Raw genomic sequence first — 20,446 nt, 5'->3', positions numbered from 1 at the left:
TGTCTGGAGTGATGCTCCTTCAAACTGACATTATGATAATAAATAAGATATGACACATGTCACAGCTGCTGTGATGCAGACAGTTTACATCAGCTTTGGCATTTAACCTTAAACAAACCTTTCAGTCACAGTTACCTAAACAGTAAATCATTTGATTTTTGGCGTTGTATTTTTTATTTTTTGCAAAAATGTCAACGCTTTTGTTTTTAAACACTTAAACACATTAAGTAAATTCCAAACACTGGGTACAAAAACCAAAGTTAATTTTTACTTAGTGCTTTGAGTATCTCATAAATTGTTCCTTGTCAGAAGAAGAGCCTGCAAGTTGTTTCTTTGTATCAAACCACAATCTTTACTCAACTTTTGGTATTGTTTTTTCAACCAAACTGAGGCTAAGTGTTTGTGTAGCAGTACCTTCTGTTTCTGTTTGCAGATGTTGCTTATGTGTCAGATTTACTGGCCTACTAAAAATGTGTGAAAACACCATTCCTATGTATGAGAAAAAAGTTCAGTTTTATGCATTCAAATTTTTGCAACCAAATCAAAATAAACGGGTTCAGGCCTCTGATAAGCACTGGATTGGCATCGTCTCCCTTCATTGTGCTAATTATCTCTGATTGATGCTCTCTAATAATGTCTGCATCTGATGCAAAGTTGCATGCAGAGGTCAGCTCTCTTTGCCTGTTGCAAAGAGAGGTGACCTGTGTTTATGACTGTTGGCTGTTGGTTGTCAGTCATAAATAATTTCATTAGCTTAATTGTAAATAGTTTAAATCATTGGAATAATATCCTTTCTTTCTGCAGACAAGATGCACAGCTCACAGGATGCTGACACATACCATCAAATGAAAATCTATCTATACCATAGAAAATCACAATATAGAAATACTATGAAGATCAGAAGTAGACGTGTTTTACTCAAGACAAGGAAGTAGGAGGAATTAGAGGGCTGGTTACTGACCACCAGAACAGTCATATATTGAAACACAGGCAGAACTTTAACCAGTTCCGTTAAAAGTGACTGGATTATTTTAATTAAGTCAAAATTGAAGATGAATAACTATTATTATCTATTTTATCTGTCTATCCATAGATCTGTATATTACCATTATCATCAACCTGACATGTCCAGTTGATACACTTTAAGTCAAAACATCCACAAGACATGTTGGGGTAGTGTTCTATTCTTTTACAGAAATACCCATCTTCATGTACTCTTCTTATATTGCATTCATACTGTACACTGAGACAAGACGTCTCCTCATTGCAGACATTACGATTTCAATGGGTTGAGTCATTTTGAGTGTCTGATCCTTGTAACTACTTGGAAGCCCCTTGCCACTCGGCATACTGTCGACATTCATCCAAGGAGTGTTTATTTCAGGCTAGACTCTCACTCAGTGGCGAGAAACTTCCCTCTGTTGTCTTGAAAAGGTACAAAGGCGTTGAAGACTCTTCAACGTCTCTCTTCAACGTCTTTCTTCTTTTGACTTAGTAAAATAACAAATGACCCAGTGTTTTCCCTCTGGATGTCCTGCAACTGCATACTCAATTGAGTTGATGTTCCTGCATTGCTGATGGGTTTTGCCATTTCATCATAGTTGCATATAGCAGTAGGAGAGGCTGAAAACTACAGAAGCCTGTCACTGATTTGGAATTCTAAAGTTACCCTGTTGTTCAACACATACAACTTTGTATCTTTATACAATTATATATCCATGTTGGTATTTGCTTATTGTGTCACTCAGTAATCCCTCCTGCTTGTGTTGTTTGCATGTTATCCATGTCGACTCAGGATAACACTGACTTCAAGTGTTTGTGCCATTTTCTATGAAATCACTCTCCCTGTATACTCAGCATGTCCCTCCATGTCTAATACATTAAATACATACTGAATCTCCCTTTGTTTTTATAATGTTTTCATCATGTGTGGATTGTGAGTTCGTAGGGAATGTGGCCCAAACTCCGACTGATAAAAACCGTGGGGATTGAACATGGGATTTTTTACCACAGGAACAAAGTCAAATGTAACATCTAAGTCAGCTATTGCGTGCCTTCATTTTCACAAAGTTTGTTAAAGATTGTGAAGTAAATCTTTAACAGATTTGTTACTGTTGTTGATCTTCAACCACTACTGACAAGGGGAAAGACGAGCTTCAATTTTGCAGCTCACGTGATATGGGATAAGCTAGCAAACTTCTCAACTCTTCAAGAGTTTACCTGAGGTTTTTGTGTAGATAAAAGTCAAATTAATTCCAAAACCCACAAACTCAAGTGTGTATTTTTTGGTGCAGGCAATATTGACTGCACCAGCAATTCTAATCACTTCTTTTTTCTCTTTTTATGCAAAGTTGTTAAAAAGGCTTTTTCCATCTCATGAATTGAAAAACTAATCAAATGGCAAAAAATAGTGTATTCAAAAAAATGCATTTTGAATAAGAGAAAATGGGACAAAATGTAATGAAGAGACAAGGAATGATTTATTGAGTTTTGAAAGCAGGACTGATTGTTATTTAGGGAATGCAAATTCTTACATCTGTTCTCCCGAACCAGTCTAAGAATGCTTTTCTTTTCTAATTTTAGTCAATGTGGAGCTATGAAAGTTTTTTTTTTAATGTCAAGTTTCACAGAACACCCCACGTTGTAATAAAGCTGGCTCTAATAAGGACTGAGGAATGAATACTAGGAGTTCTCCTACAGAGAGGTTTAATAGTTACAAGCCCTAGAATATGGCAATTAACAACACTGAAGATTAAAGCTCTCATCAAAGCTTACTGGGCTCTAAGTAGCAGACAAATCTCATCATAACTTGTTGGGAGGAGATGGTGTAAATCAGGCCTTTGCGGTTGCTACAAAGAAGCAACCGCAATCAGAGGAAAAGAAACCAGGGCTTTATATTGTATTCATGAGAAAGTAAGAAAGTTAAAAAGGACATATATAGGTTAATTAAGTTTCATCTATATAAAATATAGATGAAACTTTATAAAGCATTACTTTATCTAAAGCATTACTTTAGGTAAAGTAATGCATTAGGTAAAGCATTACTTCATCTAATGCTTAGATAAAGTATGACTCTCTTATTAATAAATGCTATTTGTGTGATTTAATAATAGTAGGTGCTGTTTTTATTTTTTATTTTGCTCCATTCCACTCATTTGTTTCAGCTTTCCCTAAATTACATGAAGATGAACAATAGTTCCTAAAATTCAATCAATTGTTAGCATAGTTACAAATCATAACTATCCAGAAGTACAGCACAGCATCCAGAAGCAGAGGGAATAATTGTCCCAAAAATAATCATGAACAAGTATGCAAAGCCGTGAAATTTTAGGGAGTTACTCAGCCAGGATACTGACTTAAAATGATCGAGGGAGAAAAAAAAAAAAGTGATTGCAGGTTCAGGTTTCTGTATCAAAGACTTGGGGTACATCACCAAAGATTGATTATCAATTTACTGGTGGAAACATGAGATAATTTGGTGAACAATCTTTGGAAAAGTTTGATTGTAACATGTTCTGATATATTTGTTGTCAATTGGAGTCAAACAAATAAACTGAACTTTATGTTTTCATGTATTTCTTTTTACTGTACCTTCTACTTTACAGTCACCTAAGTCAAGAAAACACAGAATGGAAAAGAGCAAAAAACAAAAACAACAAAAACAATCTAGATTAATGGAACTGGCCGTATGCATGAAACCAAACTCATTTGCTTTACACGTACCAATCAATGTGAAATTGAGTACACACTCCTCCCTTGACACTCCTCCATTAACGAATGCAAATCGATCTAAATAAGCTCTCTATGTGTGATTCTCCTCACTGCATCGTCTGAAGTCCTTAATGTGTCAGTTGGAGATGCTTCTAAAATGGGGCATTTACTCAACATTTATTTACGTTTTATTTGCAATCACAAACATCAATCAATGATGTCCACCACTTATATGCATGATATACACACACTGATTTGTAAATGAATGCAGATGTGTTCTGAGGAAAGACTGCACCTGCAGTTATTAAACTTTATGCATGCGTTTATTCACAAAAATGCTGTTTTGTGAACTGGTGCACTCAGGGGCTTTTTAGACTCTTCTGAACTTTAGAATTTCAGTCAGCAAAAACAGGAAGCCACTCAGTTTGAGCATTTACCGAGAAAAAAACAAAAATAAAACAAAAAACAGGCTAATGTCTTCATTGTGCTGACAAGATCTTCATTCTGTTCTGGTGCCAATGTAGCAATTTATTTCCAGTCGATCGCTTCACTTACAGAACAACAAAGTCAGACTGTGGTTTATAATGGGAATCAGAGGTCGTTCTAGGCTTAGTGTTTGGATAAAAACATTAATATGCAGTTACAAAATTTTCAAATTTGTCCATCATGCGTCTGATATGTACAATGCTTGTTTTTCAATCAACAGTTTCACTGCTGACCTTTTAGGTGTCACCAGAGAGACCAATAACCCTAGAAACATGCAAGTCATGGAGTTCTATGGTCATTTGATTATTGGTATATTAAATTGTGTGTATGGGAAATGGCACATGCCATGTTTTTATGAGTGTACACTTTAAGCTCTGATCTGGTTGGAAACTGCTTTCAATGTTCTCCACTTGTATCCTAGGAATGAAAGATTCCAAATGTCTTGAAAACCTTTTCCAGAATATCAGTCAATCTATCAATCTTGCTCTCTCTGTGTGTGTGCATACAGTACAGACCAAAAGTTTGGACACACCTTTTCATTCAATGAGTTTCCTTTATTTTCATGACTATTGACATTGTAGATTCACACTGAAGGCATCAAACTATGAATTAACACATGTGGAAATTTGTACTAAACAAAAATGTGTAAAATAACTGAAAAGACACTTTATATTATAGTTTCTTCAAAGTAGCAACCTTTTGCTGTGATTACTGCTTTGCACACTCTGCATTCTCTTGAAGAGTTTCAAGAGGTCGCTTTCACTTCACAGGTTTGCCCTGTCAGGTTAACAAGTGGCTTTCTTGCCTTATAAATAGTCATGAAAATAACAGAAACCCATTGAATGAGAAGGTTGTGTACAAACTTTTGGTCTGTACTGTATATATTGGTTTGTTATCACTGCTGTTTCATGTTATACGATATACATATTCTTAAATAAATGCTATTTTTTTAAAGTGAGGTGTGAGCCCCAATCACAGAGATAAACATCCTGAAATATTGATCTCATGTAATATTTTAATTTTGTGAGAATTTTAATTTGCAAAATCTTCCATTATCAAAATCACAAAAAATCACAAGTTACTTCATTTGATGTGTAATGAATCTATGAAATACATGAGTATCACATTCAAAGACAAAACATGTGGAACTATTCTGAATTTTATAATATAGGTTCAGCATGTTGGTAAGGGAAATGAAATTTCACAAAAAGCTAAATAAATATATTTTTCAAATAATGTGTAGAAACATTATTCCAGCAACTGTTTTAAAGATGAACAACTTTGTCTTGATGTTTAACATAAACATCATAGAAACCATGTCTAATGTCCAACAGTCTGTGGTCAGAGAATGTGTATCATCAGAATGAAGCTGTTAATTTAGCAGTAGTCATATACTCTCAGCAAAAACATCTTTCTCTTTGAGTCTGTTTTTCCAATCTGTAAAGAAATGAAGCGAGGCGAAGATATGTAATCACAGTCATTTGTCTGTCTGCCTGACTAACTGTTTGTCAGCAGGGTTGCACAAATTCCATCAAGCCGCAACTCGAAAAACAGAGGAGAAGTGGAGGACAGCCAAACTAAAACAAAATATACATAGATATTTTACTGGGCCTGATGGTTGTTTCACAACTTCAAAACAATGTCTCTCCAGTAAATGAGCTGCATTTATATCAAAAATCTTAGTCTTGCTCTTTTCTGCACCAGTAGTGCAGATATGTGACCCTATATGTTTAAATTTTTGTTTTACCATAACGCCTATGGTAAAACAAGGTGATACGTTTCCACTGTGAATATTAATGCATATTAACGGATATTTGGTGTTTGAACCATTGAAATAGGCAGTTACAAGCAAGTACTGGCCCACAGCAAACAAGTGTGTCGAACTTGAGGGCCGGTGTCATGACCCGTCTCTGAATTCAATGATCTTTCCTCAGTACACAGTCAAGTTCTCCTGTCCTACGAATGACCAACTGTGGTGTGCTGAAGCAGTGAGAGATCACCGGACCTAGAGGACTGAGGTTCGACAAAGTTTAAGATAGGGGACAAACATAAGCAAAATTCTATCTCTAAAAGTCAGCCAGTATTCTTCAGAGATTCTGCTACTAATATAGAAATTTATTGTAGGCGTTATACACAACTGCTTCCAGTACTCCAGTTATCATGTGTTGTATCTTCTGAACATGCACAGAACTTACATGCAACCAATTCCAGCTACTTTCTTACTGATGTGCTGCCCAGAGTAAACTTCCTGTGGCGTGTGTGTGTGTGAGTGTGTGTGAGACACTCGTAAAGGAGCTGCATTCAGAAAAGAGCAGCAAATATTCACATTGTTAAAATCCCCTCAATTCTTTATGAATTTGGCACTAAATATTTGCCTCTGGATTTCACTTTTTCTAAAGAAAAAAGAAAAATAATTTTAAAAAATGTATAAAATATGAATTTTATAGATTCCTCTGTAGCTTGATCTCCATGACTATAACTTTCTGCCCTCAATGTGGCTAACTTAGCCATTTAATCCCCAATTAGTGAAATGTTTTCAGTGATTGTCTTAATGCAGGTGCTTTCTCCTGCCGACAGCTCACTGTTTCTGTTTTCATTTTTATTCTTTCCCATCTTCATGTATTCTGCTCTTCATTCCTATAATGTCTGAATGACTTTATGAAGATACCACTGATGTAATTTTTTTTTTGTAATGCAACAGCAAATGTTTCATTTGTAAATGGTTATGGTGCAGCTCACCGTCTGATAGGAAACATAAAGTGCAGTGATATTGATGCACTTGTCATGTTGAAATGGTTCTGCTTCAAATTTAAATACCAAAAACATTCATATATTGAGGCATCGCATCTTCAAATGTATAGATTTGAAATTCCTTATCTACATCATGCACATTCAGGCCTGTGCATGATGCCAAAGCTATTCAAAACTGTTTATATGCAGTTGACACTGGGAAAATGCTTACCAACCAAATATAATTTGCCCAAATTTGGCCTTTCACATCAAACATCGAGTAAAGTGAAAATCTGCAACTTTGTTTTTTGACATTTGCATATTGTCAGAGACTTCTCTAAGAGCACACAAAAAAATAAAAAATAAAAAACAGGCGCATATATAAAGTACAATTTTTCTGTCACAAGTAATTATTTATATTCTGTTTTGTTGTTTACGATGCCTTGAATGAGACTCACGTAAGCTCAAGTTAATGAAACCATTGACTGGGTTAAATGTAATTATTGAAATGAACGTCAATTGCATTATACATAAACATAACATTTGCTTACGAACAGAATATTAACAGATACTGTTAAGGATCTTTTGCTTACTAATTATCAAAATATAAAAAAATAAAAGTCCACAGATCAGCTCAACACTGCATTGATATTAAGTCAAGCAGAAAAGGCTGAGCCTCTCAGATGTTGATGTTATAAGAATTATTTTAGCTGGAGACACAGCCTTTACTATACATGATCAAGTGTTCAATGAAGGAATTATGTGTTATTGCTTTTTAGATACAAATCTGTTACAAAGTTTAACTGGTACTGCCGCTTACTGAGCTCCAGTTCTTTTACTTCCACCAAGACAAACTCTCAGTTGACAAACTTCAGCAGCCAATTACTATGAGGTAAGTGCTACGTTTAAAACTCCAAAGTTTATTTGGACTGGTCAAATAACAGTAAAACAAGGCACACTGTTGGCCTTTTAATATCTCCAGGTGGTTTCAATAAATCTCACTGTGGAAGTTGAGATTAACTCCAATTTTCCAGCTGCTGCTTTGAATAAAAAATTATTGCTTCAGATTGTGAGGCATTCATAAGCACCTCTGTGTTCAAACTACAACTGAAGCAGTTTTCAGAAACACTGGGATAAATAATGCATGCGTGTTCAAATCGTCCCCATTCATAAAAACATAGAATAAAAGAAAACAAATGAACAAGATGCTTCATTTCATAACGACATGTCCTTAATTTGGGTCTTGGCTGTAGGGAAACCAGTTACAACTGGCTCTAACACCATCCATGATGAAGGACTGCAACCTCTTTTATGGAGAAGTCCAATGTTTGCTACATTCCATTATTATTACAGGAGAACTATTATGGAAAATTCACTTTTTGCACGGTTTTGTACCATTTTCTTTGCTGTAATGCTTCTAGAAACAATCCAAACACAAAAAGAATCATTCAGCTATTTTCTGACAGCACATAAATGTATTATTTACTTGCTTGGAAAACAAGCCATTTCAAAAGCGTGTTGACGCTGACATTTTGCAATCAGCAGGAGGAAAACAGTTAGCTCGAGGTGATGACTTGGCCTACAAATTCTCTGGTTTTAGATCCAATTGAGCATATATGATGTGTGTTGGAGAAAAGGGTCCAAGTCCTGGAGCTCCACCACACCACTTCCAGAACTTTAAAAAAATCTTCAAACATCTCATTGCCAGATATTGCTGCAAATGTTCAGAGATCTATCAGAATCCATGTGTTGATGCATCAGAGCTGCTTTCAAAGCAAAATGAAGACCAACTCTCCATTAGGCAGTTTGTTATACTTCACATATAACAAACTTGTGCTTTAGAAAACCTGTTTGGTGTGTAAACATAATGTCCAAATACTGTGGTTCCCAACATGTGGGGTGTGCCCCTGAGAGGGGGCGCAGTGCCATTGCAGGGGGGGCACAGGAAGCGGTATGGATGAATGAAAATAAAATTACAGAAAAGAGTTTCATTGTAAAGATGGTTTGTAGTGTGTTTTGTTACAACCTGAAATGTGAAATAAACTTCAGCAAAGTTTGAAAACAAAATATATGTTTAGGTTCATGTCTGGTTGAATGACATGTGTGCCCAGTAGATATTTTTTCTTTCTATTTTGGGGGGATTTTATGCCCAAGATGCCCATAGGGGGGCCTAGGGCATCTTTGGGAACCACTGCCCTAATGCATCATTCATGTCCAAGACAGTGAATGTCAGTCAGCCCTTGCATTTGTTTCAAACATTTGTTTATGTTTTCCTTTATATTTCCATTAATAGTGACTTGGTGAAGTCATCTCAGATTGCCTTTACTGCTACTAACATTCAAAACATTCCTCTAAAGATAGTGCATGAATCATATTTTGCCTAATTTTTCATTTTGCCCAGCCTTTTATTTTTTATGCCACTTAAAGCAAAAGTGAAAGCCCATTAGCATTCATTGGGAAGGAAAAATATGTTAATGGCATTTTAATGGTCCAAATGCAAACCTCCTCTGTCATCACTTACCCTGTCCTCTGTCTGTGTTTTCATCTGTCCTCTTGTTTCTCTGTGCATAAGCTGTTCGTAGGCTGCAGACTGGGGCAGTGAATATGTAGCCTTCAGGCAGTAACAGCCCGAAAATATGAGGACTTAAAAAACAGACTTATCAGATTACATCACATCTCCTCTGCTTTCCCACCCCAGAGTGTCAGTGAACTAATGCCGTTTGTGTGCATGTGGATGTGCATGCGTTTTAACAAGACCTTCTCTGAAACACATAAATGTCCTCATGTATAAAGGAAATTATATACAACTACTATTCCAACAAATAACTTTCTCATAACTGTGTGTAGTTCTGTGTTTTTGCTGCAAAACCATATTTTTTCCAAATCAGGTGATGTTGACAAAGCATTTTGTTGTCAGTGCACACCTGAAACAGTCTGATTACCAACACTGGATTAAAATATGCATCTGTCTGTATAGTGTAAATATGCAAACATCTTGCCTTATTTACTGCTTTGTCTTTTTATTTTCGCATACAAATGAAAAGAAAAGAAAATCCAAAATACCAACTTGCATCTTTATTTTCAGTTGTGACTTTGCAGTGATAATGAAGCTAAATATTAGATAAGAAATATGTACTGATGGATGTAACTGATGGACTAGTGACGTGTCCAGGATGTGTCCTGGCTTCCACCCAGCATCCGCTGGAGATGGGCACCACCTCCCCTGCCACCTCTGATATTGACAGCTGGTGGATGGATGGATGATGGATGATGGATGGAAGCATGCATTTTAATCTGAAGTGTCAATCAAGCGAGGCAGGATGTGCACTGACAGCTACATGCTCTCAGGATATATTAGAGACAAAGTTTGGTGTGGACCACATACAAATGAAGAATTGTAATTTTCCAGTCAGACCTACTATACACACCACTAACCCAACCCTAACCCATAGGGCAGTTGTTGAGATCACAGCGATAACAGAATAGTTTGTGTTTTAAAAATGATGTTTTCCGACATGTATCCCACAAACGGTCCTGGACTTCTACATTACTTGTACACAAAAAGGTGTTTTGGTCAATAATTCAAAACTTATGAGCAAAATGTCAGACATTATTTTAATTAAATGATGTGTAGCTGTTTCAGCAAAATGTTGAAGTTTCACAATCTAAACCAGTACAAGATGCCGATGTTCTCCACCAAGGACTTTGACAAACTTCTCCAGACAGTCAAAGTGATAGAAATGAACATTCACTGAGTTGAAGTACATGTAGAGGACAACACTGAATATGGGAATAAGACAACCTTACCAAAACATGGAAGGGTCTGACACACAGCACCGCAGGAAACTTCCCTGAAAATAAACCCCATCCTTCAGATCTTGGAAAACATTTAACAGGTGAAACAACCCGACCAGCACAGGAACACGGAAAAAGCAGCCATAACAAGAGACATCAAAGGTAAATCACAAGAATTTCACTGCACAAGTCCATTGCACCTCAACAAGAATCTATGAATGACTCATCAACTTCAAACACCAAATGCCTTTCTATTGAGATGTGCTATACAAATAAATTTGACTTCAGCTCACGTTGGCCCTTCTTGCTATTTTGGCTATTCTAATCTAAAAACTGTTTTCTTCACAAATAAAAAAATGTCATATTCTGAACCTGTTTTCATTGAAATTTTTGCTGACAGAATGCTGTTCTTCTGAAAAATGTCTGGAAACATCAAATTTACAAATATTTTTATAGAGGACTGCAGATTTACTAACAGAGAATTTGCTGGGCTGCTGGTATCTAGAAAAGGGTTAAATTTGTTTTGTATTTATATTCTTATTACATTTACTGTGTACCTTGTATTTAATTTGTATTTTTTTGTATTCTTTTACATATGCTTACTGTGTGCCACTTTTTACCTGTAAGCTACTGGTAACTTTAATTTCCTGAGGGAGTCTTCCCAAGGGATCAATAAAGTACAAGTCTAAGCCTAAGTCTAAATAGTTGCCAATATCCATATTATCCAGATAAAACCGCTGTTTGGACACCTACTTAGAATCCACAATTATTAATCAGAATTGATCACAAAATACTAAATATTTTTTTTACTAAAGTACCATGGCAGAATTTGTGATTTTTTAAATAATTAGCTGGAATTTTTTGGACAATATATCAATATTGTCAAGCAACCTTCATGTTATTTGAACCTGAATTAGTTTCTCTTCAAAAGAGCTCTGAAGAGATGTTTTATACCTCTTTGAAAGAGCAAAAAAAGAGAATTAGTTACATAAGTGTTGTGAGTGACATATTAATAAAGTAAAACTTGCATTTTACTTTGACTCAAACAAAAAGTTTTTTTTTAAAAAAACTGGCTGACAAAGAAGGGAGACTGGAAACCTAAAATAAAAAGCACCAGTGGAAGATTTATTTGGGAAATGACGGTCTGTTCCAGTTTGATTGTTCTTAACTACGCATTTATCTATCCATGCAAATGTAATCATTTCTCAGCTAGGGACAATCCTACAATCCAGATAAGAATTCATTCTTATAGAAGCATCTCTCCAGTTTAGTCGAGCAAAGCCGTTTCAATGTGCTCCAACTTCATTGTTTCTTTACTTGAAGTTAGTAATGTCTTTCTGTCTTCAGAACGACTTTTATGTGGGTTTATGAATTTGCCTACTTGAGTGTCTGCTTGCTGCTGCCAACGAACATCCAGATTATTACATGACATTACGTGCAGTAAGAAATGAAAAGAATTGAGGCAAATCTTACAGATTCAAAAAGACAAGACATACTGGAGCTCTCAAAAGTATAAAGAACACTTTTCAGAGTCGAACTGGAACTGTCAAATACCAGCTTACAGTGAAAATAATGATATCCTTATATTATTTCCTTTATTTAACCAAGTAAATGTAACCGGTTGAGATTTGGATCTCATTTTCAAGAGGGACCTTGAAGTTAAATATAACTTCCAACTGTCCTATGAGCCATTAAGTTGCCAAAACAATTTGCCCATCAATTTACATCATTTAAATTGCTTGTCCAGCCAGTTCCATGGTCACAAGTTTATAACTTGCTTTGACAAACAGGTGAACAATGAGTCTCTCTGAAGTGGTCAGTAAATTTCAAAGTGAATTTGATCAGTCAGTCTCATTCAACATCAGTGTCTGACCTCATGACTGTGCTGCTTGAGCAATAGTTTAAAAAAAACAAACAAACAAGAAAACACTGTTTGTAAAGCCAACACAGGAAGTGTAAAACTGGTGTTACTGTAAATGACAGGCTGATGTAACACCAAAAACTCAAAGGTTTTGATAAACACATACTAATAAAGAGATCACTTATGATCTCTTCTCACCTGAGAAAAGGTCACAGGTGAGGATGATTACCTTCAGGACTCGTTGGAACTCATGTTTTAAACTAAGCTTGAACAATAATTTTTGGGATACAAGAGACAAAATATGGCCTATATTTGTCTCTCAATTATCAAAAATGAAACCCAATCATCACTTGCTCCTTTGCACCAAGGTGGGCAACTCCAGGCCTGGAGGGCTGGTCTCCTGCAACTTTTAGATGCGTTTCCACTTCAACACACCTGAGTCAAATAATGAGGTCATTAGCAGGACTCTGGAGAGCCTGACTGCACTTAGGAGGTGATTCAGCTATTAGATTCAAGTATGTTGGACCAAGGAGTGATCTAAAAGTTGTAGAACACCGGCTCTCGAGGACCAGGATTGCCCACCCCTGCTTTGTACAGAAAACTGAATATAGAGTTTGAGAAAACACTCCTTAATACTTTATTTTAGAATCATTAGTCAAATTTGCCTTTGTCTCATCAACATTCAGATTGCTCTTTTTTAACAAGTTTTATTCGCCATACGTGTGTTGTCTGACTGTGAGGACAATACAAACTTACTTTTGGAGAGCATCTATCTTGTCAGCTTTAATTCCTCTGAGCAGCTCTTCAAGCAGGTCCAAGCTTTCAGGTGAAGGAGCAGTTGGACGTTTCGAAGAACTGTGGATGAACCAGCCAACGAGGATTCCAAGGACAAAAATTCCCACCCCGACAAGGAAGTATCTATGGACAAAATCAGAGAAAGGTTTCAGTGTAGAACGGCAAAGAGGAACAGGAAACTGTTTCAGGTTAGCTGACATGATACAAATGATAAGACCAAGAGAAAAGAAGACGAAACTCTAATCAGAGTATAATAATACTGAGATAAATAGTCTTTCAAATGGGATTGTAATGAATGCATTATCTGGAGTCAGGGTATGCATTTAGAAAAGTCATACTGCATGCAGAAAAGTGAGCATTGTACTTCTAATATTGGAGGTGATATAGACTTAACATCTGCTGACATCTGAATTGAAGATGTTATCTAAGAATTATTAATGCAATGCATTGTTGCACTGCTCCTGTTAAGTGTTATACTGAAAATATAATCCAGAATTCTCTTTTCAGAGAATAGAGAATTCTTTTTCATTTTCATTGTAAATGGAAAAGTTTTGCTTCACAGTGAAGAAAAAAAGCCTAAGATTCCTTTCATAAGACGTTGCAAATTTCCCAGCTTGGTCAAAACTTACAAACAGCCAGATGAACACAAAAAACAGCACAAACAAAACAAGAACCAGAAACAGGAGGAGCACAGAATGAGGAACCAGCAAGGAGTGAACAAGAGGGGGGATTAAATACTGGGAGTGTGGATGCTGGAACAAAGACTGGACTAATTGACTAACAGGTAGCAGGTGTGAGGGGAGAGAGCACTAAAGAATATGGCATACGGGTGAAGGAGAGTACAGCAGTAGAATTAAGAGTAAAAGCATATAACGAGATACAAGGAATAAACAAACAAAATAAACTAGGATCACTACAAACTAAACTAAAGTGAGACGGAAACGAGACTGATCTGACTAAAGCAAGAAACTAAGGAATACACAGCAATAACCAAACCTCAAAACTATGTAAACAACCCAGGATCCTGACAGATTGTTATTTAGGCCTACTAAACAGATTGAAAATATTCTATAAATAGCTAAATTATTTGCATAAATCTTGTATTAACCTGAAAAGCTGTTACATGAGATGATGTAACAGCACAGCTGTTCTGTAATTACCTGAGTATGAAACAGTGAAGTCGCCTTTGACCTTTGTGGCCAGTCGTCCTGGTGAAGTGAGAGATGTAGTTGGGATCCTCTTGGAGTCTTTCAAAGCGTCCATGAGGTGAAACTGAGACAGAATTCTGGATGGGTTCCATGAACTCAGGGTCAGGGTCAGGGTCAGGATCAGGGGCTGAACAGCCTAGAGGTCACAGTTCACAAAATGTTTTTGCTGTTTTTTTTTCTGTTGTTTTTTATTTTTTTATGTTAAGATTTCCATTTCCAAATAAACGGAAAAGAAAAGAAACAAAAACAGAAAAACAAAAAAGAACAATAAGTCAGATACTGTCATTCAGGCATGTTGGATTATTGCCAATCAGTTGGCCAAGTACTTATTCACACAGGGATAATTTAAAAAAATGTGCACAGAAATATACAGTTCCTAGCTCAGGATAATGTTTGAAGGACTGAGGAAAATAAATCATGTTGGGTTCAATCAATCCTGACAAGTATTTAAACAAAGACACTGACTGAAAAAAAAAGAATAACAAATTAAAATAAAATTTGCATTTAGTTCAGACAAATAAATAATAGTCCATTAATTATAGTAAAAAAAATAGTTGTAGTAAATTTAATAATTTTAAATTTCTTCTAAATCCTCTTGCAACTGTTGTAGCTTTTGTCAGAGAGGGGAAAAAAAGTTTAAGTGACTCATTATTGTTTGTTTTGAGTTCCTGATACATATTTTCAGAAAATATTTCCCTTTGCCTAATCAAAAGCATGTGGGATCTCTGCTACAGCTCTGTACCAACGGCAACACAAAACTGAATCATATTTGCATTATATAAAATCATGAATCTTACTCATCAATGGGTGATGCATATTGCATGAGGTTCAGTCCAGCCTTATTACACTGCTCAACAGCAAATAGTAGAGCACAGAAAATAACTTAGGTTTGGTGAATTATGATGATTATTTCATTTAATAATTGTCTGACAATGTGCACTTTGTGAATTCTCAGTGCACTGAAAGGTTTTTATAAATGATTCATACACTCGGTTTTATTAATCTGACTTCACTTGGAACATTTATTAACCAACTGTGAGCTGAAAGATTCACAACAACTTAGCCTGATTAGGCAACAAACCATAGTTATAACAGAGAGATGGCAGTAATGTCTGACCTGATCTCTGGCAGTCGCCATGCTGCATCTGCGTACGCTCGCTGCTTGGTCCTGCTTCCTGCAGCTCCTCCTTGTCCAGGTCCCAGTCGAGTTCCAGAGATCCAGAGCAGCGCAGAACTTCTCCATCCAGTGGCCCCGCCTGGGCATCACACACCTTCCTGTAAGCCATGAAGTCACCTGGAGCATAAAGATACAAAAACAGACGTCTGTTTTAGCATTTCTAGAAACATGCTATAGTCACACTGCAGGCTTTGGTGCTCAATTAATTTTTTTTGTTTATTTGGACTCATTTTGCATGGTCATTTACATTTCCAATAACATATCTCCTGAGCGAACTGCAAAAGACCTCAAAGTGTCTTGCATGCACATTAGAGGGCGCAATAACGTCACACGTAGCAAGTGCGCTCAGTGGAAGTAAATGCTAATGGTGGACCATATTGTGGAATTTTAAAGTTGATGCCCAACCAGAGCTAGCATATTAACAACTTAATCAACGTGATCTGCCATGGTTGTTGTTTTTCCTTCTGCTTCTGTGTATTAGGTGCAGAACAGTCAACTTTGTCAAGTTTCAATGATGTTCAGGTCAGATGAAGATAACCTGGCCGTACAGACACAGGTCACATTAGAGGTCACATTAGAAGAGATCAGATATCATATATCCAAGCGGCTTAAGCCACATTTGTAAAAATCGGATCTGTGTTGTTCAGACTGTCATGTAAACATCAGATACAGGTCACATTAAAGCAAAAATATTGGATTTGGCTAACTTCAAGCTGCAGTGTGAATATAGTTATAGACAGTACCTCGCAGGTGGAGCAACAGAAAGGTGTAACCGGTTGCCAAAACTATATACTTATTTATTTTCATATGGAGATCCAGCTGAGTGCCATCTCATTATTGACCCATATGATGTAACATGAAGTCAGCCCAGTTTTTTTAGCTGCAACAGCTTCAACAAAGGGACCACGCCCACCTATTTAGAAACACACAAATAAAAATTCCATAATATTTTCTTCACCATCTTTTACACTTAACATAATGTATTCAAGCAAGTTCCATTTCCCTGACAACCGTCAAACTCTCCTCTGTTGGACTGTCAGAGCTTTGCTGCCAGAGAACCCAAGTCCACTGTTCTATAACCCAATGGTGGTGTGCTGTACAGTACTGCATTCAAAGCTCTGCATTGCTCTCCATGATGCAAGGCTTGCATGCAGCTGTTCAGCCATGAAGCTCCCTACACACTGTATTGACTGTGCACAAAGTCGACATCCTGAGTGCACTGGGCAACGCAGCATCTCCTGATACTTCTTGGGATTTTTCGTGGTCGTGTTGCCGTCATTGCTCTCCTTCCCAGTTGTTCCCTCTCATGAAACGAAACTATATTTACCAATGTATTACTGGAAATATATTGTACTGTTGTATTTTTCCAATATGTTTTCTTGTATATAATAGGTTCTAAATCCATTGAATTATATATATGATGGATGTATTATACAACATATTATATGTTCATCTTCCAATATATTTCAAAATATACAGATATTTACAACTTTCCATACATTGCAATATATTAAATATGACTACATGTTTATGTATCCCAAATATAAAAAAAATTATATTCATTACTATCTACCATCATTTATTACAGTTTATATGGGAAAATGTTTATATAAATATATATATATATATATATATATATATATATATATATATATATATATTATATATATATTATATTATATATATATATATATATATATATATATATATATATATATATATATATATATATTATATATATATATATATATATATATATATATATATATATATATATATATGTGGACATGGACATTAATATTTCTGGGAACACAAAGTAAATAAGGATTCTGAAAACGAACTAAAATCTGGACAATCTAACCTAAAATAAGTTGCCCTTACATGTACTTGTGTTTGGCTAAAAGATGCAGATAATTACTTAGAAAAGTGTCAGACATCAAGGAAAGTCCTGTTTGTGTTTTGACCCCAGCTACTGGGTCATTCAGGTTTTTGTTGAAGCTTTCCATGACTGACATATACAAAGACAATTTGTGGCTCTGCCAGGACTGAGCTGCATAAAACCTTCCAGCAAATGTCTTACTATGTCTTTAAGCTTAATTGTGCTTTTCACGTCATCGTCGTAAAGCAGACTATAAAAGGGCAATTATATTCACTAAATATAAAACACAGTGGCGTAAAGAAAAGCTGCTTCTGATATTTAAACTTAAAGAGACTGGCTATGTAATTTTCACTCCGGCACAGATAGATTAACACCGATGTTCTTGTTATGAACATTTCTTTCTACTTAAGTGAGGCTTTGTTGAATTAAAACAAACACAAAACTGCACATCAACTGTGATTGATACCAATTTCAGTTTAGGTTTGAAGATGTGCAGCTGCTAAATCACTCCCATATCTGGGAGGAAGAACTGAAAAAGCAAAGGTAAAAATCCTGTAAAGAAGAGTGGACAGAGTAAGGTAAGGAGAAAAACACACATCATGAAAGACAAAGACAAAGCAAACAGATGAAAACAGGAAAGCAGAAGAGACAAGGCAGAGAGTTTATAGATGAATGAGAGAGGGTAAAACACAGAGAGAGGAGGTCTGGGAGTTCCATGGCATCAATCTTCAATGCTCCACCACACTTTCATTACTTCTAGCTCAATGCAGATGAAGGCTCCTCGCACTAAAATGGAACAAAAGTTCAGTGCAGCACTGACCTCCTGTTACAAGCCCCACACAGTGCAGATAGCATCACTTTTTTCTTCTCACAACCTGGGAGAAAAAAGCCTGTTAAAATGTTTTTACCATTATTGTCTACACATGTACGTTGGCTTTGCAAGAGTTCACCATTTTCCAATTCTTATAACTACTGTTAAATAAACAGCTGAAACTATAAAGTGTGCATTTCCTATAAAAATGCAAGAATGAATGCTGAATGATCGATGCTGAATGCCTTTGCTGAAAATGGCGAAAGCATTTGAACCCAACTTCTGAAGACTTGCAGAAAGGTGAGAAATAGTCCATGGAGTGTGGAAAAACCCAGGTAAAAGACAAACTTAATGAAAGCTAAAAGTAGCTAAAATACTAATGATAGAACTAGGATACCACTACCATGCTGGGTTACAGTAATTCCATGCAATGTAAAGGAAAAGAATAATGTAAAACCTAAAATTTGAAAAGGACAGAAACATTCCCTGATTACTTCTGATTTTATCTCTGTTAGCTTCCAATAGAATGACAAGGTGTGAAGCCTATCTACTTACCTCCAATTCATAAAGTGCCATCACACCAACATGCTGATTTTACAGTCAAAGACATTTCCCTGATAAAGGCAGACAGACAAAGCATGAAAGTGGGGGAATATGTACCTCAGCCATTTAATTTGACACATCCTCCTCAGCTGCTTTAGTTATGGAATATGAAGTGTGCTGTCAATCACGACTCTCCAACACCGAGGCACCAGCAGGGGCAACGGAGCACCAAAAATTATTCAAGTTTCCTCATGAATTAAACATGAAAACAACCTAAAAAAGCCACTTACTGTATAGATTTTCACATCATGGAGAAAACCTAAACAGATTAAATAGTAATCCTGACTGCCTCATGTGTTTCACAGCAGAAATATTTAATAATATGAGTAACAGTAAAAAAAATATTAATGATAAATGAAAAGCCACACGGGCTAATTTGGGTAGCACACTGTTATATAATGGCATGTAAAGTGTATCCATGGAGATTCTACATTTTGTGCTTGCTGGTTACAGTCAAGTGCTAGTGGGAAGTCAGGCAGGCTTGTCTTAAGTAAATAATTGTGGAAGTGCAAATGTATTCTATGAAGCATATGATGTCTTGATATTTTTACTGAAGGTTAAATTCTCATCAACTTGTGGAAAAACAAGTAAACTGGATAAACCATCTGTTCCTGCTCCTGTTTGATTCTTTATTCATTCTCCAGTATGGACATTCAGCACAGTCCATCAAAAACTGCATTACCCAGAAGTCCACAGGCTATGCAGTCATTACAGCCTAAGGTCATACCTACTTACCTACCAACAAATGTGACATAAAATGCATACATGCTAAATCATTCAAAATATAAAAATACAAACTGATAGGCCAACTAACTGATAAAGGGAAAGTTTAGAGGCTTTTCTGTGTGAGAGCTGCCATAGTTCCTTAAAGGGGCAGAGTTTTGTGTTTTCCAGCCACATATTTATTTTACAGCTCATTTGTCTTGAAAGAAAAAACTGTATATATCAAACATTACTTAAAATATACTTGATTTCATAATCCAACACATTGAAATTGGGCCTCTGTTTCATTAAGAAATTCTTGCTGTTTCTTACACTTCTCTCAGATAAGAGCAATCTAAAAAGGCCAATCAAGTCATATTCTTTTTATCAAAACATTTGTTGAAAAGAAATGGAGCGATTCTCTAAAAGACATTTAAAACACTGAAACAGGAACTCTTTTGCTTCACCAAAGCATCAACTGCCACAGTGTATGGCAGATGGGTTAAAAACACTATTATTTTTTGGTAGACTGTAAAAATTCAGACAAGGTATTTTAATTCAAGTACTGAGCTGGGAAGAGGACACACTTTATGTTCCAGTTGTTAATTATTCCAAAAAGTGGGGAAAAAGAAATTGTTCAGACTCTGTTTTAGCAGACATTAAATACACTGAAAGGGCTGCAACCACA

The 20,446-nt window shown here is 36.1% G+C and overlaps 1 protein-coding gene across 1 annotated transcript in view; it reads right to left on the bottom strand.

Annotated features, from left to right (window-relative positions):
• Positions 1 to 20,446, bottom strand: part of LOC129379684 (inactive N-acetylated-alpha-linked acidic dipeptidase-like protein 2) — a 312,373-nt gene that overhangs the window by 197,248 nt on the left and 94,679 nt on the right. Inside the window, exons 3-5 of the mRNA XM_055060485.1 lie at positions 15,704 to 15,880; positions 14,539 to 14,722; positions 13,340 to 13,501 (exon numbers count right to left, since the gene is read on the bottom strand). Coding sequence (XP_054916460.1) covers positions 13,340 to 13,501; positions 14,539 to 14,722; positions 15,704 to 15,880 — 523 coding nt within the window. The remainder of the gene's footprint in view (positions 1 to 13,339; positions 13,502 to 14,538; positions 14,723 to 15,703; positions 15,881 to 20,446) is intronic.

The sequence above is a fragment of the Poeciliopsis prolifica genome, unplaced genomic scaffold (genome assembly GCF_027474105.1).
Source record: "Poeciliopsis prolifica strain line A6 unplaced genomic scaffold, Auburn_PproV2 SCAFFOLD060, whole genome shotgun sequence".
Taxonomy (NCBI): domain Eukaryota; kingdom Metazoa; phylum Chordata; class Actinopteri; order Cyprinodontiformes; family Poeciliidae; genus Poeciliopsis; species Poeciliopsis prolifica.
This window is presented reverse-complemented; position numbering and strand designations above follow the sequence as displayed.